Source organism: Sabethes cyaneus, chromosome 2 (genome assembly GCF_943734655.1).
Source record: "Sabethes cyaneus chromosome 2, idSabCyanKW18_F2, whole genome shotgun sequence".
In the NCBI taxonomy this organism is placed as follows: domain Eukaryota; kingdom Metazoa; phylum Arthropoda; class Insecta; order Diptera; family Culicidae; genus Sabethes; species Sabethes cyaneus.
The window spans coordinates 9,439,270-9,462,697 of NC_071354.1; the positions used below are offsets into that span (position 1 = coordinate 9,439,270).

General features: G+C 39.8%; 1 protein-coding gene across 1 annotated transcript in view; it reads left to right on the forward strand.

Moving 5' to 3' along the window:
* Positions 1-16,316, forward strand: part of LOC128738544 (mucin-5AC) — a 102,616-nt gene extending 86,300 nt beyond the window's left edge. The window contains exons 3-7 of the mRNA XM_053833758.1: positions 12,378-12,925; positions 12,987-13,423; positions 13,542-13,812; positions 13,879-14,105; positions 14,169-16,316. Of these exons, the coding sequence (XP_053689733.1) occupies positions 12,378-12,925; positions 12,987-13,423; positions 13,542-13,812; positions 13,879-14,105; positions 14,169-14,493 (1,808 nt within the window). The 3' untranslated portion in view covers positions 14,494-16,316. The remainder of the gene's footprint in view (positions 1-12,377; positions 12,926-12,986; positions 13,424-13,541; positions 13,813-13,878; positions 14,106-14,168) is intronic.
* The last annotated feature ends 7,112 nt before the right edge of the window (positions 16,317-23,428 follow it).

Sequence of the window (23,428 nt, forward strand, 5' to 3'; positions counted from 1 at the left end):
AAGGTAAATAAGAGATAATATTGGAGGAAAACAGAGAAAATTAGAGGAAAACAAAGAATCAGGGGAAAAAGAAAGAATAAGAGAGAAATAAAGAGAAGATTAGGGGTAAACAGAAAGAAAAAAGAGAAAGTTAGGGGAAACAAGGGAGTAAATAAGGGGAAAATAGAGAGAAACTGAAGTGTTATTGCAGAGAAAACTAAGGGGAAATTAAGCGCAAACAGGAAGTCAGGGAAATAAAAAAATTAAGGGGAAAAAAACAAAGAGAAAATTGGTAGAAAGCAGAAACATTAGTAAAAAATAGGGAAAATTAGGATAAAACAGAGAAAAAAACTAGAGGAAAGCAGATAGATAGATAATTGAAGAAAATAAAACAAATTGTGGGTAAACAGAGATTTAAAGAGAAAATTAAAAAAAAACAGAAAATTGGAACAAAACCGGAAGAAAATCAAGTGCTTGCAGAAAGAAAACTTTGTGAAAACAAAAAGTAAATTAGGGAAAACATAGTAAGTCAGGGGAAAACGGAAAATTGAAGGAAAACAAAGAGAGAATCTGGGCAAACCGAAGAGAAAATTAGAAGAAAACAAAGACAAATTTAGAAGGAAACAAAGATATTGAGTGGAAAAAAGGAAAGTTAATAAAAAATGGAGAAAATTAGGATAAAACAGAGAGAAAATTAGGGACAACAGAAATTGAAGCCCAAATTAAAAGAAAACGGAGAGCAAACTAGAGAAAAACGGAGTTAATTAGGGCAATACAGAAAAATAAGGGTTAAATGTCCTGTACTATAACAGATGGTTGCGAAGTCTGTCGATAATGAAGGGTTAAGTTCTTAAAAGACGTTTAAGCCGAACGCTTAGCTTCTTCGGCAGAAAATTCGGGAGAAACCAGAGGTAATTAGATTGAAACAAAAGAAATTAGGGTAAAACAGAGATGAAATTAGGTGAAAACAAAGAAAAGATAGGATAAAACGGAGAACAAATTAGGGGAAAACAATGCAAACATTAGAGCAAAACGAAGAAATTTAAAAACAGATAGAATATTAACGAGAACGAAGAGAAAATCAAGGAGTAACAGAAAATGGGAGGAAACAGAGATTATATTGGAGATTAAAATTCGAGAAAAAACTAGTGGAAATGCGAGAAAATTACGGGAAAATAAAGATTAAACAGGTGTAAACAGAGAGAAAATTTTAGGGTAAACAGAAAAAATTACAGGAAAACAGAAAAAAGGAGAATACCGAAAGGAAATTAGGGAAAACAAGTGAGAAAATTGAAAAAAAAACTTAGAAAACCAGATAAAGACAAAGATAAAATTAGGTTTAAACACAGAAAACTAAGGGAAAACAGTGAAGACATTAGAGCAAATCGATAATAAAAGGAAAACAAAGAATCAGTGGAAAAACAGAAACTTAAGAGATATAAGAAAAAACCAGGGGAAAATAGAAAGAATTTTAGAATAAGGCTGATACAAATTTGGAAAAAAGTTTATGTCCTGGTCTCGAAATATTGTTCAAGGGGGGGGCAAGAAAAAAATAATAATATCAAACCTTCAATAACTAAACAAAGGAAAAGAAACAAGTGTATATTTTTCCAAATTAATAAAAGTTCCTTACAAAAAAGTAGTACAGTATTTAAATTTTAGTTTAAACCAAAACAACTTTCAAAATTTTTTGATCCAAGCACATAAAGTAAGTATTCTGGCAGAGATGAATCAACTTGAAAATAGTGGAGTGTTACAGGATCACTTTAGAGAGCCATAAACGTGTAATTTGACCTTCATTTGAATTTTGTTTTTTACGCACCACTATCAGAAGCGATTGTCATTGTTTGAATAATAGCATTTTTCCAGTCCGGTGCACTTCGGATGAAGTACAGTACTGCGCTGGGAGTTGTTTTCCAAGTATCAGGGCTTCTAACAGCTCTTTGTCGAAGAACCTTGATCTTTAATTGAAAAATGCCGAACATCGGCATAACAGGTGTTCCGAGTCTTTTTTTCTGTGCCACAAAATCGACACCTTGCCGTTTCCCCATAAGCTTCAGATAATAGCGGTTTGGACAATGTGCTGTTATAAGATCAGTATAAATGTTTAGATCTTTCTTCGAAAGCTCTAGGATTTTGCGAACTATTGAAATGTTTGGAGAGATAAACTGTTTCGAATGCCTAGCAATGAAAGTGTTATTCCAATTTAATTCCACTTTCGTACATTTCCATACTAAAGCTCAGTAAAAAAGCAATATAACTTAACAGGACTAGATTTGATGTAATGGTCGGGGTCACCGTTGATTCCAATGATAATTACAACATGACAATAGGCAGAGAAGTTTCGAACAGTTCAGTGACATTTAGGGTTGGGATACCGGGAGTACCGGAACCGGGAATACCGGTACTACCGGCTGATTTTCCAGTACCGAAATACCGGTACTGGCCCAAGAGAAAACCGGTACTTTCGGTACTGATCAATTATGCATGTTTTCTAACATTCGGCCGTAAAATCGAAGATAAAAATTTTAAAATAATTTCTAAACCTACGCGCTATAGTTTGATAAAGCAAGCGGATGAGTTACTACAACGATTTAACACCAGTAACGAGATTGAGGAAATTGTTGAGCGTTAGTTTTTGGAATGAATATGGCTAGCTGATCATGAAGGAAAAATTAGAACGGACTTCAGTCGCCTATAGCTGTTCAAGCTTTAAGAAGTTCGATTATACCTGTACACCAAAACACTCTGCGGAATGAATTCGCTTCGATGTAACTCAAGGATTGAAGTATGCTTTTCGGTACCCTGAGTACAGCCTGTCCTTCAGCGATACATGCTGAGAAAGTATTTTCAGCGTCTGGCAGGTTCGTTTTCGCATGGTGAACAGTACATTGAATATTCTGTGCATCTTAAAGTTGAATTTTGCAAGCTTCTCCTCTAGCAGCATACAACCGGAGGGTCGTGTTGTATCAAAATCTTATCTCCACTGTACTTGGTCCTAGGCTACTTATCACCAATTCATTGAGCTTCTCGAAGTCGGCTTCAACCTGGTCGTTGGGCCTCTCTATTTATGGTACCGCCGGGTTTTTTGAAAAGAACAGATTTCGGTGCACAGTTATCCGTCATCCTTGCGACATTGCCGACCCATCGCAGCCTCCCGACTTTCGCCAGATGTCGTTTGGAATTACTCCAATTTTTGCAATCGCTAGCTTTGTTTTACAAGGGCCCTAGCTAGCATTTTTACAAGGGCCCTATTCTCATAGATCTTGGATGAGAATACAATTAGCGATTTTGAAAGTACCTGGGTGACTTCTGTTACCTAAGTGACAGTACAAATGAAATGGTAACTGCAAGGTGAGTTGAAGTGACTTAAGAATTGGACCTCAAATGAAAGTATTAGCAGATTTTTCAAAGAACAAGGATTTTCTTTTTAAAACTTTGGGTACCGGTACCAGTACCGGTATTACCGGTACTGATCCTTCCAGTACCGAAATACCGGTTCTCAAAAATCCTGGCGGTACTCCCAACCCTAGTGACATTCTTTCTACATGCGTCCAATGCATGGTAAAAAATTGTATCTTTAAGTTTTTCATCCCTTACATCCAAAATTAGGGTAGGTACAAGGACACTACAGAATAAAACGATCAATTTGGAGCCCCGAAAGCACCGAAAGCTGATGTTCCGGAGTGTGTAATTTGTTGTATTTCTATTTTAATCTTATCTACTACCTATGACAGCAAAATATAATCCCACAGCAATTCGGAATATCTCCGTCAAAAGTGGTAGCAAATTTCACTAATACATTGTTTAGTTGATTGATGCCTCAATCTAATTCGGTTCTTTTGAAGCAAGTTGAATTAAAATGGAACCAAATTTAAAGTAAATGGAGTAAAAGTCAAATTCCAAGCATCCCAATTTTCGGCGTTGGAACTTAAAGGTTAAGCACAATAGTCGCCTATGACCTGTAGCAGGAATCAGAAAGCATAGAGGGTGTAGGATAGTTGATCGAGACTAATTACTTCAACTTTGCACGAATTGGGTAATTTAGAGATGTAATCTGGTTGAATTGTAAAAATCTACTTACCATTAAAGAATGCAACATAATTGCAATTTATTTTTTTGCCCCTTCAAATTTCGAAAATTTTTGAAGGGGGGGGTGACATAAACTTTTTTTCAAATTTGTATAAGCCTAAAGGAGAGAAAATCAAGAAAAAACATAAAAATTAGGGGAAAACGGAGAGTATTTACAGTGAGGAGAATTAGGAAATTACGGAAAACAGAGTGAAAAAAGTAGATAATGGACCGTATGAATAAAAGAGTTAAAGCAAACTCTCACATAAGATTTACACGCGAAAAGCAAAGCGAACTGTTTTATTCATCCGACTTAATAGCAAGAAAATTGGGGGAAAAACAAAGGCGAAATTAGAGAAAAAGAGAGAAGATAAGGGAGAACATGAGATTGGAGGAAAACAAAGCAAAAATTAGGGTAAAACAGAAAATTACGGGAAACGCGAGAGAAAGTTAGGGGTAAATAGTATGAATTGAAGGAAATAAAATCAGGGGAAAACAGAAAAAATTAGAGGAAAATTAAAATAAATGGTTAGGGAAAAACGGAGAATTAAAAAGGAAAATTGGGGGAAACAAAAAAGAAAATAAGGGGAAACAAAGAAAATCAAGTGCTCGCAAAAGAAAACTGGGAAAACAAAAAGTAAATTAGGGAAAACAGTAAGTCAGGGGAAAACGGAAAATTGAAGGAAAACATAGAGAGAAACTGGGCAAAACGGAGAGAAAATTAGAAGAGAACAAAGACAAATTTAGAAGGAAACAAAGAAAAATTTAGTGGAAAATAGGAAAGTTAATAAAAAATTGAGAAAATTAGGATAAAACAGAGAGAAAATTAGGGACAACCGAATTTGAAGCGCAAATTAAAAGAAAACGGAAAGGAAGAGGGGGTAATAGATAGCAACGCCTAACAAGTTGTCGTTGTGACTCCTACCTTTTGTCCAATGCTGGAAGGTGCATGGGTCGAACCAAGCTATAATCAGAGATTATAAACGGATTTGAACCCACAACACCCGTCAGGGCGTGTGGCTCGCTGGTGCCCGTGTACCTTTGAACCACAGAGGCGCTGGACAAAAGGAGACTGTGCAACCCCCCTTATTAATGTAGCGACGTATCTGGTTTTGGGTTATTTTTAGACACACAAATTGTGTCTCTTCCTCCGTCAACTGTAGAAACCTCCGACCGAGACGTTTTAATCTAACTTGTCTGACTTTCCACTCTTTCCAAAAAATTTTCATAGCTTTCCCCTACCGTCCCTCCATCAATTGTAGCACCATCGTTTAAAATATTAATATAAATGCCTGACAGTATTTCAAAGTCAAATACTAAAAACACGAGTTTGGTCAGTTAAAACTGAGGTAAAAGCAAAGAAAAAATAGGGGAAAAAGGAAAACAAATCAAAGAAAAACAGTGAAAATATTGCGGGAAAACGAAGAAAATTAAAAACAGACAAAATATTAGACGAGAACAGAGAAAAAATCAAGGAAAAACAGAGATTAAATGAGGGAAAACACGAGTGTAGAAATCAGAGAAAATTACGGGAAAATAAAGATAAAACAGGTGTAAAACGAAACGAAAATAGAGGAAAACAGAAAAAGGAGAATACCGAAAGAAAATTAGAAGAAAACTAAGAAAACCAGTGAAAACGGAGCGAAAATAGGGTAAAAACAAAGAAAAAATTAGGTATAAACAGAGAAAACTAAGGAAAAACAATGAGGAAATAAGAGCAAACCGAAAATTGAAGGAAAACAAAGAGAGAATCAGTGGGAAAACAGAAAATTAGGGAAAACAAGAAAAAACAGTGGAAAATAGAGAGAATTTTAGAGAAAAAGTTAACTGATTTATGCATACAACCTAATAGCAAGAAAATTAGGGCAAAAACAGAGGCGAAATTAGGGAAAAAGAGAAAATAAGGGAGAACAGGAGATTGCAGGAAAACTAAGTGAAAATTAGATTAAAATTAAACAGAAAATTAAGAGAAACGAGAGAGAAAGTTAGGGGTAAATAAAATGAATTAACAGAAACAGAATCAGGGAAAACAGAAAAAAATTAGAGAAAAATAAAAATAAACGGTTAGGGAAAAACAGAGAATGAATATAGAAAATAAGGAAAAACAGTGAGAAAATTAGGTGCTCGCAGAAAGAAAACTTTGGGAAAACAAAAAGTAAATTAGGGAAAACCTAGTAAGTCAGGGGAAAACGGAAAATTAAAGGAAAACAACGAGAGAATCTGGGGAAAACGGAGAGAAAACTAGAAGAGAACAAAGACAAATTTAGAAGAAAACAAAGAAAAATTTAGTGGAAAACAGGAACATTGGTAAAAATGGAGAAAATTAGGATAAAACAGAGAGAAAATTTGGGACAACAGAAATTGTAGCGTAAACTGAAAGAAAACGTAGAGAAAACTAGAGGAAAACGGAGTTAATTAGAGGAATACAAAAATATAATGGAAAACAGAGAAAAAATAAGGGAAAACAAGGCGAAAATTATGAAAAACAGACTGAACATGAGGAGCAAACAGAGCATCAGTAAGTATAAAACAGAGCGAATATTAAAGGAAAACAGAAAGAAAATAATTATTATTATTATTTAATGTGATGTGATTTAATGTGATGTGATGACCAATTGGTCATTCACCGAGAAAGAAAATTAGAGAATAGAGTAAAAATTATGGGAAAAACAGAAAAAATGGAGGAAACAGAGAGAAAATAAAGGGTGAGAGAAAACCAGTGGGAAACAGGGAAAGGAAGCGGAAAAGCGAAGAAAAATTATGCGTTAACAGAGAGGGAAAACAGGAAACTGGGGGAAAGCAAATGAGAGAATCAGGGGGAAACGGAGAGAAAATTCGAGGAAAACAAAATAAAGCGAAAACGTAGAACAAATTAGGAATAAACAGAGAGAAAACAAAAGAAATTAGGACAAACAGAGCAAATAAGGGAAAAACAGAAAATTATAACAGAAATTGCAAAGAGAGAATAAGGGGAAAACAGAGAAAAACAGAAAATTAGGTGAAAACGAAGAAAACTGACGGAAAAGTGAAAGAACTAGGGAAACAAAGAAAATTAAGGTAAATAAGAGATAATAGCGGAGAACATCACTAGTAAGGAGATCCAGCGGCGCATTCAAGCGGGAAATCGGGCCTTCTTTGCCCTTCGTAAAACGCTACGATCAGGAAGCATACGCCGCCGCACGAAGCTAACAATGTACAAAACCATTATTAGACCGGTAGTTCTTTATGGACTTGAAGCCGTGACGCTGCTTACGGACATACGCGCCCTTGCCCTGTTTGAGCGGAAAGTGCTGCGGACGATATTTGGCGGAGTACAAACTGAAAGCGGAGAGTGGCGGAGGCGTATGAATCACGAGCTACAGGTACTGCTTGGGGAGACTCCCATCGTACATCTAGCGAAAGATAGCAGGCTACGGTGGGCCGGACACGTCGTAAGGATGCCGGACGACAGTGCGACGAAAATAGTCCTCTTCAACAACCCCACCGACACCAGGAACAGGGGGGCCCAACGTGCACGATGGCTCGACCAGGTCGAAAGCGATTTGCGACTTCTGAGACGACTAGGAAATTGGCGACGAGTGGCCCAAGACCGAGTTGAATGGAGACGAGTGCTTGAAACAGCACGAGCCACCCCGGCTCTATGCTGCTGAAGAAGAAGAAGAGATAATATTGGAGGAAAACAGAGAAAATTAGAGGAAAACAAAGAATCAGGGGAAAAAGAAAGAATTAGAGGGAAATAGAGAGAAGATTAGGGGTAAACAGAAAGTAAAAGGAGAAAGTTAGGAAAAACAAGAGAGTAAATAAGAGGAAAATAGAGAGAAACTGAAATGTTATTGCAGAGAAAACTATTGGGAAAACAGAAAGTGAGGGAAAACAAAAAATTAAGGGAAGAACCGGAGAGCTAAGAGAAAATTAGAAAAGCAAGTGTAAGTTGGGTGAAAACAGAGACAAAATGAAAAGAAAACAAAGAGAAAATTAGTAGAAAACAGAAACAGTAAAATGTAAAGAAAATTAGGATAGAACAGAGAAAAAACTAGATGAAACCAGACATACAATTAAGGAAAATAAAACAAATTGTGGGAAAACAGAGAAATTAAAAGAAAATTAATAAGAAACAAAGAAACTTGGAACAAAATAGGCAGAAAATCAGGAGAATACAGAAAAAAGAAGAAAACAGAGGGAAAATTAGAGAAAAACAGACAAATTAAAAAAAACAGAAATTAAAAGAATGTATCGAGAAAATTGTGGGAAAACGGAATATAGATTAAATTAGGAGAGAACAAAGAGAAAATCGAATGAAAACAGAAAGAAAATCAATCGAAAACAGACAATTAGGAGAATACTGCAAAACAGAGAACACAGAGAAAATTATGGAAAAACAGGTTGAAAATTAAAAAATACAGCAAAAATAAGTGCAACACAGAGTGAAAGTTGGAAAATTAGGAAAAAGAGTGAAAACAAGGCAAGCCGACAGAAAACAGAGCTCAGGCGCAAACAAAAGTTTGGCTTATTTTGTGCGACGTCCGTCTGAACTCTTACCGACCTGAGAAAAAGAAGAGATCGAACTGAGAGAAAATATGGAGAGCAAATCGAAAAAATTTGCCAAGCAAAATGAGACAGAATAAAAAAACTGCGAGAAAATAGTAAACCGATAAAAAATGGAGATCAAACTGAGAGCAAATCGAGAGTAAGCTGAGAATAAATGGTAGTCAATTTGAGATCAAATGGAGAGCTAACCCAGAAAAATATAGAGATTAAACCGAAAGAAAACGTAGAGCAAACGGAGAACAAATAGATAGCAAATTGAAAGAAAATTTAGAGCATACTGAGAGAATATAGAGACCAAACTAACAGAAATGGAGAGCAAACTGAGAGAAAATGGCGAGGAAATGAAGAGCAAACTAAGAGAAAATGAAGAAAACAAAACAGACCGAGCGAAAATGGAGTGCAAATTGAGAAAAAGCAGAGAACGTACAGAGTAAACTGAGAGAACACGGGGATCAAACTGAGAGAATATGAAGGGTAAACCGAGAGAAAACGGAGAGCAAGCTGAGAAAAAAATCAGAGCAAACCGAGCTAAATAGAAAGCAAACCGAGAGACAGTGGGAAGCAATCCGAGCACAAAGAGAAAGCAGCTTTCTCTACCAAAATAGATTGAAAATCGAAAGATTTTTTTTTTGCCGATTTTCGGAAATTACATTATATTTGTACTTCCACTTTTGTTTCGTGCTAGAAGCGTTAACGCTCCCCGTAAACTTTTTTTCGAGTTCTTAAGGCTGTAAAACCCCTTAAATAATAAATTTTATACAGCAAAATTTTACTCAAGTTTAACAAATTTTTTTTTGCCTCCCGATTTTCAGAGTCAATTTTGAAGGGCCCCCACAAAAACTTTAACAATAATTTGCAATGGCCTTATAAGAAAACAGAGAAATTAAAGAAAAAATCATTAGAAAACAGAAAGTAAGAAGGAAACAGGGAGATAATCAGGGGAACACAGAAAAAAGAAGAAAGCATAGGGAAAATTAGAGTAAAACAGAGACAAATTTTGAAAAAAACAAAGAAAATATTAAGGTAAAACAGAGAAATTAAAAGAATTTATTGAGAAATTGAGGGAAAACAGGGAATATAGAGAAAACTAGGAGAAAACAAAGAGAAAATCAGGTAAAAATGAAAAGAAACTTAGTAGAAAACAACAAAATTAGGAGAATGCCGAAAAGCATTAGAGAATACATAGTAAAATAAGGGAAAATAAAGAGAAAATCAGGAGCAAACAGTTTAAAATTAGATGAAAACAGCAAGAATAAATGGAAATAAAGCAAAAATTTGAGGAAAACAGAGAGAATACTACGTAACAATAAAAAGATAATTAGGAAAGGAGTGCAAACTGAGTAAAAATAGAGCTCAGGGGCAAACAAAAGTTTGATTTGTTTCTGACCACGTCCGTCTGAACCCTTACCGATCTGAGAGAAAATAGGGAGCGAACTGAGAGAAAATGGAGAGCAAAGCGAAAAAATTAGGAAAGCAAACTGAGAGAAAATAGCAAACCGATAAAAAGCGGAGATCAAACTGAGAGAAGTCGATAGCAAGCTGATAGAAAATAACAAAGAGGAAATTGAGAGAACATAGAGAGTAAACTGAAAGAAAATGAGTAGCAAACGGAGAAAAATAGAGAGCAAATTGCAAGAATATTGAGAGCAAACTGAGAGAAAATGGCGAGGAAATGGAGACTAAACTAAGAAAAAATGAAGTAAACAAAGCAGACGGAGACAAAATGGAGTACAAACCGAGAGAATATAGAGAGAAAACCGAGAGAAAACGGAAAGTAAACTGCGAGAAAATAGAGGGCAAACTGACAGAAAATAGAGAGCAAATGGCCCAGGCAGCACACTTATGACATTTCTGGTCGTAGTAACTTATTTATGACTGAAAATAGTCGTATATCGGTTGCCACAACTGGGTTGTAACAACTGTGCTACTAGGGCGAGAACAAAGAGAAAGCAAACCGCGAAAAAAACCGAGAGCAAAGTGAGAGAAAATTGCCAGCTGGGAGAAAATAGCAAACCGAGAAGAAATGACGAGCAAACTGGAAGAAAATGGGGAGCAAATCGCGAAAAAATAGAGAGCGACTTCTGAGAAAGTGGTGATCAATTTCAGATCAAATGGAGAGCAAATCGCGAAAAAAACGGAGAGCAAATTGAGAGAAATGGGAAGCAAACGGAAAACAAAAAGAGAGCAAATTGGGAGAAAATGAAAAGCAATCTGAGAGAAAATAGCAAACCGATAAAAAATGGAGATCAAACTGAGAGAAAATGGTGATCAATTTGAGATCAAATGGAGAGCGAACCGAGAAAAAAAGCAAAGAGCAAATTGAGAGAACATAGAGAGTAAACTGAAAGAAAATGGAGAGCAAACGGAGAACAATTAGAGAACAAATTGCAAGAAAATTTAGAGCAAACTGAGAGACAATGGGGAGCAATCCGAGAACAAAGAGAAAGCAAACCGAGAAAAAACCGAGAGCAGACTGAGAGAAAATAGCAAGCTGGAAGAAAATAGCAAACCGAGAAGAAATGACGAGCAAACTGGAAGAAAATGGGGAGTAAATTGAGAGAAAACAGAGAGCAGCGACTTGAGAGAAAGTGGTGATGAATTTGAGATCAAATGGAGAGCAAACCGAGAGAAAAACAGAGAGCAAATTGTGAGAAAATGAAAAGCAAACTAAGAGAATATGAAGACACAAACAAACAAAGCATACCGAGAAAAAATGGAGAGCAAACTGAGAAAAACCAGAAAACAAACAGGGAGAAAATAGAGAGCAAACTGAGAGGAATGGGGAGTTAATCGCGAGAAAATGAATAGCCAACTAAGAGAAAATAATAAGCAAACTCAGAGAAATGGGAAGCAGAGAGAGCAAGAGTCTTTTCTCTTTAGGTTTTTGCATGGAAAATAATAACGTAAAAGCTGCAACAACAGATTTAGTTTTCATGTTTAAACTTTAATGTCTTGAAACGCATTTTTTGGCTCATTTAAAAAAATCTTTTTGCCTTCCTATCAGTTGCCCAACATCGGAAAGACAAAAACTTTAAATTTTCAATGACCTTACTATAGTATAAATACAACAAAGTACAGGAGAAAACCGCATATAAAATTTTTTCACGCTTATTTTTTCGTTTTCCGGAAGGTTATCGAAAAAACTGGAAACAACCTTGCACAACAACAAACAAAGCCTACTGATTTACAATAAAGCTTCTTCCAGGCTATCCGCAATAACGAAGTTCTAGCGTGTGGAGTGAAACGTGCCTCTCTTATCAACTTGCTCATTAATTAATTCTAATTACTTTACACCTTTTAACTAGTTTGCTTCGTTTTAATAATTGCAATCTCAGGTAATGTGCGGAAATTGTCACTTTGCCAGAGTGCTTATACCGTGCCGTTTTAATTTATCTCTCTAAATCGTAAAAGACTAGAAGAACGATCGGTATTTAACTGATCTGATTAACGTGAAAATCTTTTCACTGCGTTTCTTCGTGGCCCGGAACACCGGCCTTAGTTTGTTTTAATAAACTAGGAACGGAGATAATGTTGTAATGGTCTTTCGATAAGAATAATGAGATTCCTCTGAAGGCATAATTGGCAAAAGTATGTTATATTTTTTGCCACAAACTCTATCAAATGCTCAGATTCGCATTATTTTCTTACTTTTCTGTTCCGTTCCTCGAATCCATGACAAACCACCACCAAAAAACGGTCCTGTCCTCTGGAAACGCAGCTTCTCGGAAGTCATTTATACTAATCAAATTTCGTCTTCGTTTCTTCTTTCGATTCCGCAGTATCAACAACAGCCAGCAGCCCCTCGACGGTGGAAACAACATCGACCGCGCAATCGGCCTCGGGCTGCTGTCGACCGGTGACGGTCGTCCCGGCGACGGCCACCACGACACCGACGACAACCCCCGGAATTACGGCAACGCTGCTCAGTTCGTTCACGTCGTCAGCGGGCAAAAAATCCCGTACCTGTAAATGTTGCCGCACTTCCGTCTGTACGAACCAAGCGAGCGGCAGTGGCGCAGCAGCGGCATCCGCCGGTGGCGGGCCTAGCGGTTCCAGCGCTAAACCAACCGGTGCCAAAGCGAAGAAGGGTAACTGGGGCCTAAAATTCAACTGTGCCAAGCTGCGTGGAACGAAGGCCAATCAGGCTGCGGCGGTTACGGCGGCGCCGGCGCCCTCAACAACCGAGTCGGTCTATGATTGCGTTCCTACTACTTCGACGGTTGCCGTTCAGACTGCTGCTGCCAGCAGTTCCAGCTCGTTTGCCCCTCAAAGTACGGCTTCCCTAATCGGTGGCGGCTCCAACCGGCTTAGGAGTGAATCAGAAAAGGTGAGCTTTGTTAAGTTTTTCAAAAAGGAAAAGGTGTTTTATTCAGTTTTTTCCACCGCAGGTGGATTCATGCGTTTGCACCGCGTACCGCAAGGTGGAGGACATCCTTTCGACCATTTCTTCCAACAACGGTTACCCGTTGCCGTCGAATTCACTGCTGCTTCCACATATGCTTCACCATCATCACCATCTGGATGGAGCAGCAGCAGCAGCTACCGCGGCGTCGTCCAGCGGTGTTTCGTCGGCTGCCGGCCGACCGATGCCCGTTGGTCCACCGACGAATCACGCATTCCTATTTCCATCGGCGGCGGCGGCTGCCAGTGCCGTAGCAGCGGCAGGACATCACGAGCTGCACGGGCATCACCATCCGGCAACCACGACCACCATCATCCATCGGATAGATCGGAATGCGGCGCAGGCACTGCTCGGTGCCGGTGCCCAACCGACCGGCAACTCGCTGATCGTTGTCTCCACACCCGGAATGTTTGATATTTCACGGTAAGTTTAACGGTTTTCGCAGAAATTAGATTGGTTTCCTTCCTGGTAGCGTCGGTCGTTGTTTGTTCCATCCTTCTTCGGGGAATAATTTAGATGTCGCGTTTGCTTTTGATTATAGGTTGAACAGCGGTGATGACTTTTCGCTGGAAGATTGTGACGAACTGGCACGGATTCAGCGCGAGCTGGAAATTAGGGAGGGCGTGGATGCGCCGGCCAATCTAGTGGCGCCAAGACCCGCTGTGGGAGGCGCTTCCGTGGCCGGTGGCCACCCGCAGATTGCCTTTGTGTGCGCCCCGGATTCGTCGTCAGCGCTGAGTCTCCTTCAGCGCGGTCTTCTGCTGCCCAATAATTTGCTACACGCCGAAGAGATGCTTCGAGTTCACTCACAAGTAAGGAAATTGAAAGGTTTGTTACTGGGAAAATGGGTCACTAACGAATGATTGGGGTTTTTCTAGGTTGATTTTATTCACTGCCTGGTGCCGGATCTGCAAAGGATTACCAGCTGCTGTTTCTACTGGGGCAAAATGGACCGGTACGAGGCGGAAAAGTTGCTCGAAGGTAAACCGGAAGGAACGTTCCTGCTGCGCGATTCCGCGCAGGAAGATTTCCTGTTTTCCGTTTCGTTCCGAAAGTACTGTCGTTCGCTGCATGCTCGTATTGAGCAATTTAACCATAAGTTTAGGTGAGTTTATCATTTTACACGTTTTGACCTATTAATAATGGTTTTTTTTTTTTCTTAAAACAGCTTCGACTCGCGTGATCCGGGAGTTTACACGGCATCCACCGTCACCGGACTGCTGGAGCACTACAAGGACCCGTCCTGTGTGATGTTCTTCGAACCGATGCTGACCTATCCGTTGAAGCGAAACTTCTGCTTCTCGCTGCAGCAGCTGTGCCGAGCGACCATCGTCAGCAACACCACCTACGACGGCATCAACGAGTTGCCTCTGCCGAAATCGCTCAAGTCCTACCTGAAGGAGTACCATTACCGGCAGCGGGTGCGCTTCAAGGTCATGGACGAGCACCTGTACTCGGACGTTCAGCACACGTACGCCAATACCGTTTGGTAGTAGCAACAGCGGCTTCGGCGCACCCTAACGGTAGAGGACGAGGAAGAACTCGAAGAGGAGGAAGACGAGGAGCTATACGGGGAGAATGAGACTGCCCGGTGGCGTCGGCGGCGGCAACGGAACGGGGCCACCAACTATCTGACCGCTCTGCTCGAAATGGGTGGAGCCAGCGGTTGGCCCGATCTGATTGCAGCCGCCATCGCTCGGGAAGAACGCGAGGACGAGGAAACGATGCGCCGCATTCGGGCGGAGCGGAACCGCCTAAGAAACCTGTTCTGCTGCTTTAGCAGCACCAGTAGCCGCTGAGGCTTTGTCCTATCGATGGTAGTGGATTGTAAATAGTACGTACACCTATTTTTTCTCAATTCAGTTAACTGTATAATTATTTATCTGGAACGAAATTTGTTACTGTGCTAAGTTATTTCCTGTCACACGCGAAAGTGCGTATTCAAGGGGAACTGCAACACTAGGAGGAGGGCCGTTACCATTACGTTCAATCTGACAATTCAGCAAACAAACAATCAAGCAAACAAAACCAACGCGGACTACTTTGATCCGTGCTTGCATCAATCAATAAGAAATGAATTTTCTGTGATAAGCTTTGGTTCCTCTTTTCGTCACTCTCGCAACAAATTATGTTTGTAAAAAAAAAAGAAATAAAAATCTTGCAGTAAGGTAGTAGGCCGCGTACGAAAAGGCAAAACGGTTGCAGTTCTGCATTCTGCTTAGATTGGGTTGTATATTATGTTGTAAAAAGAAAAAACAAAAAATCAACAAACTGTTAGTTCTAAAGTCACACACAGTCTTTACGTTAACGAAGTAGCGTTTTAGTTTTCAGTTCGATCGGAATGCCGAATTCCAGTACTGCACATATAACACATTAGTTCATTAAACAGTAGCAGCGCCTAATAGTGGTAAGAGTAAGAGTAAAAACTTTCCTTCCCAATATAACTAACTATACGAATGTCGTGTGACTGAACTAGGAAATGTAGATCAACAGAGTGTGAATACGGAATTAATGAGAGGGAATGTAGCTTAAAAGCAGACCGATTATGAACCGGTAATCTAACCGTACAACTGAGGAACTGTGGCGAATCTCAACGATCGAAGGCACGAAGTTCCGATTTTGTTGTTGTATTTTTTTTGTTGATTACTTTTAGTTATGTACACGAACGATTAAAAAAAAAGAAGAAACAAACACTTAGAAACAAAATATACTACCTTATTATGTAGGTTATCGTAGAATTAAACAAGAAACAAACTCAAATACACCCAGAAAAACAAACCTCACGGTTTAGTATCCACAAAACTCTCCAGTTGCCACACATACCCAAACACACAGACGCGCGTTAATCAATGTTAATCAGTGTTGAAACAGTGTTACGTTCACATGATGATGACGTAGATGAAGTGTTACAAAACAACTCCCAATTATTACCGAAAATCCCAGTATTGATGAAAGCTTTCCTCGTTTGAAAACTGAAACTCGAAACATTGCGAACAAAACCGAAATTGTACAATTCAACTACTTAGGTAAGAAGAAACTACTAGACGCCTAAACAATATTGAACCCCCCCCCCCCCCCCACCCGTTAAACAATAGAGAACTCATATCCCAGAGCAACCCGTGCAGTGTAAACAACTTATAAATAACCCGACACTACCCGACATATAAATCTGCTAATCACCGGAAAAACACCGGAAACGACAACAGTTGCGTTCCCAGTGGAGAATAACCGATAACCCATAGAGTGTAATGAATGATGTTAATAAGCAAAACACATACACAGACACAGACACAGTAAAAGTAAAGTGAGAAATAAACACTTGCTAGTTTAACGAGACGACTATAATACTGTTTGAAAGAACGATGCCATCGCAGACAGATTTGCAGGGTAGAAAAGTTACAACAAGTATGAAATTAGCTGCTTGTTTTATTCCTTTTTATTTCAGAGGCTTAAATTAGGTTTATTATGATTAGTGTGGTTTAATTCATGAACGGTGGGTTTGCTGGTAATTTTAATTAGGTTCATAAATTTTGCCGCGGCCAGAGCGATTACCATCTGTAGCACCTGCTTTCCACCACCTGGAAGCATCTAAATGAAGACTCTAGGTCTCAGATCGATCATGTCTTGATTGAAGTTTTCGAATGTACGGTCTTTGCGGGGAACACATATCGACACTGACCACTACCCTTGACAAGTGTAATATTCGCGCAAGGTTGTCGAACGCGGCGAAGGTTCGCACTGAGAGGAGGCTACGTTGTTGTATCCAGCGGTTGGATACGCTAGAAAGTTTGATCAACGAATCGCGAAACAGTAGAGGCCTTGCATTGCTCAATTCTACCTATAAGGTGCTTTTCCGTATCCTGCTCTGATACACTGTGAGGTCGTTGGCGAAGTTTTTCGACGGTGAGTACCAGACTGGTTTTCGTGAGGTTACTGGACCAATTCCGGGAGAACAACTTGTTGACTCATCATCTGTTTGTGGATTTTAAGGCGGCGTACGATTCAGTCAAGCGAAATTGGTTGTGACAGATAATGCTAGAACATCGTTTTCCAACGAAACTAATTACGCTGATTCGTGCGGCGCTGGATGCATCAGATCAGCGGGTGAATCCTCAGCCGCTTTCGTGACGTTGGATGGACTGAAGCATGGGCATGTACTCTCTAACCTGCTATTGCCTTGGACGGTGCAACACGAGGAGCAAACGTGAAAAGAAATGGGACTAGTTATCATCACGAAATTTTACATGCTTATTGGTTTTGCGGATGCGGTCGATATCATCGGAATCAACTGTAGAGCAGTGAAAGAGGCTTTTAGGCCCTTTAAACAAGCAACAGCGAGAATGGGACTTACCATTAACACAGCTAGAACGAAATCCAAACGGTGTTGGTGCCAAGGTGAAGCTGGATGAATAACGATATGAAGTAGTTCAGGAATTCATATACCTTGGTACACTCGTGGCATGTGACAACGATGTAAACAACGAATTGCTCCCGCGAATCGGGCTTTCTATGGATTACGAAGTCAGCTGAAGTCACTTAGTTTGTAAATTCGTATAAACAGAACACTGATCCTGCCGGTGGCCCTGTGACCGCTAAAGGAAGCTGACCGACGAGTGCTTGACGGTTTTGAGCGTGAATTTCTACGATCAATACTTGGTACAAAATGGAAAAGGGAGAATTAGCAGAATTAGGCTACGGGACGCTACACTATCCTGAAGCTTAATTTTGAACCATCGAGGGTAGCATGTATCAGACTAATCAGTTTTGTTGGAAAACCAAATAAATAACCAAATGATGAGTCGGCAAGTTGAATTCCTGGAATTTATCAAGGGTTTGTCGCAAGGTGAACAAGTCGTAGAGCTTCCCTCTCAAAAACCGCACTGGTATTCGGCAACAAAAGTATCCTGTGATGGCATCGGGTCTATGAAACTTACTATACCAGAATTGCTTCTCCATTGTACTCGGTCCTGGGCTACTCGTCGCCAATTCGTTGCGCGACCCGACACACGCAAGTCGGCTTCAACCTGCTCGAGCCTTCTAGCACGTTGGACCCCTCTATTCCTGCTTTCGCCAGGTATGCGATGGGAATCTCTTCAAGCAGTACCTGTAGCTCATGATTCATACTCCTCCGCCGCTCTCCGCTTTCCGTTTGTACTCTGACAAAAAAGTCCGCAGCACCTTTCGTTCAAATACGGCAAGTGCACGTGTGTCTTCCGTAAGCAATGTTACTGTCTAAAGTTCATAGATGACCACCGGTCTGATCAGTATTTCGTACATCGTCAACTTTGTGCGGCGATGTATGCTCCTTGATCGGAGTATCTTGCGGAGGAAAAAGTAGGCTTTACTTCCAGCTTGAATGCGTCGTTGGATCTCCTTATTCGTGTTACTGTCGACGGTGACCAGAGATCCCAAATATACGAACTCATCAACTACTTCCAGTTCATCACCATCAATATTCACTGTCCGTGGGAGCCAAACTTTGCTTTCTCTGGAACCTCTTCCTACCATATATTCACCCCTATTCTGTATTTCGAACGATTTTATGTTTCGTTCAAAATTGACATTTCGTTTGACTCCGAATTTTGCATCACACATTTAACGACAAGGTCGTCTAAGTACATTTATGGCAGTCAGTATGGCACCCTTTATCTCCCTTCCCTTCCCATCTTCCGCTTACCGACATATTGCTACACTTTCAGGAAAGCAACACAAGAAAAACAAAACTGGTTCAGCTAACCTGCTGCTAGCCGTAAAAACATTTTGTAACTCAAAGCTCTAAAGATTCCAATCTACAGGTTCTATTACTGTTTCGGTCATAAATTACACTAACACGTAACACGTTGATTTACCGCCCGAGCAGTTAATTATTGAGATATATTGATTTTGTCTAGTGTTCACTTGAATTGATAGGAAAAACTTCAATTCGTTTCGATTGCACAGGTGAATCCACGACAGTCGGTTGTTGTCGCGTAACCAAGCAACGAACATGGATATGCAGTGACACCAACCTAAATGAATGAGCATTAAATTAACGTTTTTTTAGTGTCGAAAGTATGCTTATAATTTTTTTTTGTCGAAATATAATATTTTACAAGAAAAACCTTATGTTGTAGAAGGACCAAAAGGGATTGGGCGGACGCACAAGCAGAGACACTTGCGCGCATTGCGTGATTATAAGAATTTCTTTACAGCATTAGGATCCTTCCATGCAACAATCAATTTTGCTGCACCAGCTTTAACCCACGTGATGGTTTGTTTGTTCGAAGAGTGCAACATAAATATTGTTTCAGACCTTCAGGAGTTTCCTCCTAGTGATTCCGGTTGACTCCTCACTCCATCCTCCAGTCTTCCACTCATATGATGCCTCTGTATTCGTGAATTTATCATACAATGCATATAATGAATTTATCACATGATATATAATGAAATGATCCTTTGCATCAGATATAGTTGCATCATAATGATGCCATCATTTGAATTTCCATCAATCCTACATGTACAACAACCCAACAATATCCATGTACTTTATCAGCAAGCTTTACGGTAATGTTTTCCATTGTATAGTAGGGGCCGGGTGGGTCAGCCGTCTGCCCAAAACTACGCCCTAACTGCCTGATACCAAAGACAGTCGAGATGCACGCAGCATCGCACCTCCTAGCTTAGCTACTTAATCTTAAGGAAAGAGCATTACCGGTGCTAGATAGGAACTTGGGTTGGCTAGAGCTATGTTGGACGCATCTTCATTGCCTTTCCCCTTTCAGACACCCACATCGCGTGGAGTATTCCAGGGGTCAAAATCGATGAAACTGTAGCATTCTTCATAGCAATAAGGCAGCTAGAAGGGGTCATTCCAAGGCAATCTCCGAGAAGTAAAACGGATGAATCTGCCCTGCACTGACTCGATTCGGTCATCTGCTATTTGACTAGTGCACTAGTGCTTTGAGACAGTAGATGTCACAGAAATTCTTGGCGATGCGCATAATAAATCCAAGGTTCCTGCGATGTGTTGTTTGAAATCGAGCTTAGAATCGACAAATATTATCATTGACACAGTTTTCGCAGCGTAAAGAAACATCCGATAGTATGTAGTCGAAAGAGAGAGAGAGAGAGTTTGATTTCCTGGAGAATGTAATTACTTCACATATGTCGGAGTTCAGCGTCATTCGGTTGTAGTACCGCGGCATCCGACGGTTTTTCTACTTCTGCATACAGCTTAAGATCATCAGCAGACGAGAGTGCAGACATTTAAGCAAGAAATTGACGTCGTTGAAGTAGGAAGAACAAACGTCCAAGATGGCGATGGCGATCGGAAACATATGAATTGAGCCAACGTAGCAACGGGCCTCCGATTTCGAGTTTATCCAGTTAAGCGATTGCATTTTAATTATTTAATTTGTCGAAAGCAGTGCTTCCAAAAGGATTTTGGATTCCTTGCAAGTCTATGTTCGATGTTCCTCAAGTAGTTCCGGAAGCAGAGACAACTCAATCGTTTGTAACGCGTGTTGATCGACAGATAATGGTTACGGAGTGGCAACGTTCTATATTTCGAGATTTTTTGAGAGCAGCCTACTAGGATTTCAGACGTCGTAACGCCGCGTTTACCCAGGGTATCTGCTTGTGAACGGGTATGGTTTTTTGAGACATGTCGATCGATAGTGTAGTTCAGGATAATAGAGAATGTCATTGTGGCAGAATTAACATCTTGTATGTATGTATGTATGTATGTATGTATGTATGTATGTATGTATGTATGTATGTATGTATGTATGTATGTATGTATGTATGTATGTGTGTATGTATGTATGTATGTATGTATGTAAGTATGCATGGGGGTAGCCACCATCCCCTCAAGGGCTTCCCATTGTATGCAAGTAGAATTACTGCAGAATCGAATTTAACTACCCAGCAACTTTAATGTCAACGCTGTTCGTGAAGGACCAAAAGGGGTTGGGTGAATCTATAAGCATTGTCGCCTACATGATTCAACGGGAATATAAGACACTCCTTCCACCATAGACCTCCGGTTTCTCCGGCGGGTCAAAATCCTCTCCGACCTTATATGACGGGCTGGTTACAACATCCCTCATCCAGTCTTCGATTCATTCGATACCCTGATGCTCCTTCCTTTTTACTATAATGATAGTATGCGGCAATGTAATAAAATATGTGAATAATCTTCAATACTAAATATAGCAAGAATGATTTTACCATTAAGATGAAACGAAGTACACTGAAGTCGCTTTTTACGCGGTTTGTTTTTTACGCGAATTTCGGAACTTACGCGGTTTTTTACGCTAATTTCGGAATTTGATTTACGCGGAACGCATCCTTCGCGACTTGAGTGTATATATGGGCAAAAATAGAACAATCTCACCAGCAGTCCTTCGAATGGAAGAGAGTTGCATCATTTGAGTTTCCATGAGTGCCTCCTGCTTCCATTATTATTTTTATTATTTCTTCTGGTATCCATGAGCATTATTTAAACATTTTGTCGGCCAGAGTTTTCACTTGGGTACTCAATAGAACATTTCCGGGTACGGCCACGTGGAGGCGCTAGGTAGTAGGGGCTTGGGATGGCTATGTTGGACGCTCCCTCAGTTGCCTTCCCCATATCATACCCGTCATTGCGGTGCAATTAACATCTTGCTTGTTCAAAACTAGTCCTTGTCCTTAATAGTCGAGTTGAAGTAATTTAAGATATCATTAGAGCAACGGCGAGGACTCCAGAAATTGCCTGTCGATTTGAGAAATGATAACGCTCGGTGACCCAAAATCACCCAACCAACATTTTCGCTTAATAGTAGCTTATTCGACTATCGTTATTAAACAACTATATTAAGTAGTTATTAAACAACAAAAATGTTCCTTGCCAGTTCATAAACTTACATTTTAAAGCTGCATCAATAACAGTGGGTCCCAATGTCACTTTTGATATAACAGGTGGTAGTGTGAAGAGGGCAGTAGCGTCGGGCTGGCAGGATCCCGATGCATCCCAGCATTTTCCGTGTTTCGAAAACTAAGGTCCGTCTACTGCTGGGGTCTGCGCTAGACCCGAACTCGATGGAAATTCGAAATGCACTGGAAATGTAATGGACTGGTGTGATTACCAAAGAAATCCGGAAGCAATGGAATAAAGGGGATGTAAAAAATCTGAAGTCTAAGGTCTGACTGAGCATGTCAAACAATGAAAATTAGTATTGATTTGAAATTTAAGTGGTTAATTTGGCCAGAGGAACTTGAAGATTCTAATAGAATCAAAACTATTACACAGTATATTGTACGACATGTAACTATGACCGATTTCAGTAGAAGTTCTGCACCAAATTTACTACGGTGGTCGAAAACCAACCAAACCAGCAGATCTTGTTGAAGTTGTGGTGGGGGTGGAGCCAAAGCTGATTAGGTCTTGGTCATAAGTCACTTTATCACGAAGTTACCACTATGTTCCTTGGCGTACCGCGACATAGTTTTTCATCTAACTTTTGAAATTTGTTTGAAACATTTTGGTTTTCTCGATCAAATTGTCGACTGCCGATATCATATTAGTTTGCCGCAATTAAGAGTCATGGCATGCTCTGTTTGGAATATTGGGCACACAGGAACCCAGAACCCATACCTATAAACGACCATTATTAGCAACAGTAATATGAGCCATGTCGCATATCAAAAAACGTTAGCATTCGACGGAAAAGAAATTGGCGATTACCTTATGTTTTTCAGTGGTCATATGGCCACAAAAAACAAAAAAGAAAACAAAATTTAAATGTGATCCTTTCAGAATCCGGAACTTAGCTTTCAAAAAATATTTTATAGGACTAATCCTATTACAAGAATATCAAAATTATTCCCACGGGCTTCGGGAAAAATCACGCTGGCGCTGAATCTTACACTTATGTGTGACAGACATTTTCAACCGATCGTTTTTAACTTTCAGATTTGAATTTCTTACTGCTAAGCGAAGCGACGTGGCTACGTGGTAATTATCGTTTTACTGTACGAGTGAAATCACAACACAAGGAAATTTGATAAAATTCGAGAAAAATTTGTAAAATTAACCGCATTTTAAACCATGAAAACAGCTATTTAGCATCTCAATCTAATTCGAACTAGATATTCACTAGAATCACGCGACCGACTCAACCTCAACCTCAACCTCAAGTCAAGTGTAATCAGATCCGATGAGATCGAAATTGAAAAGCTATATTATTTTATAACCGTTCCGTTATCACTCACCGGCAGGAAATTTAATTCGCATCATTGCCGGTGAGTTGAAGAAAAATTGATCCTACAAAAGAGGTAGGGGTTATTTTGGAATGTAATTGTAGATAAATAACAATCCGGTGCATCCGGTCATTGATTACCAATTGAGAATAGGTTTTGTTATCGATTCTTTCAAATGCACTTCTTCGCGAAAATCGGGTGGTGCAT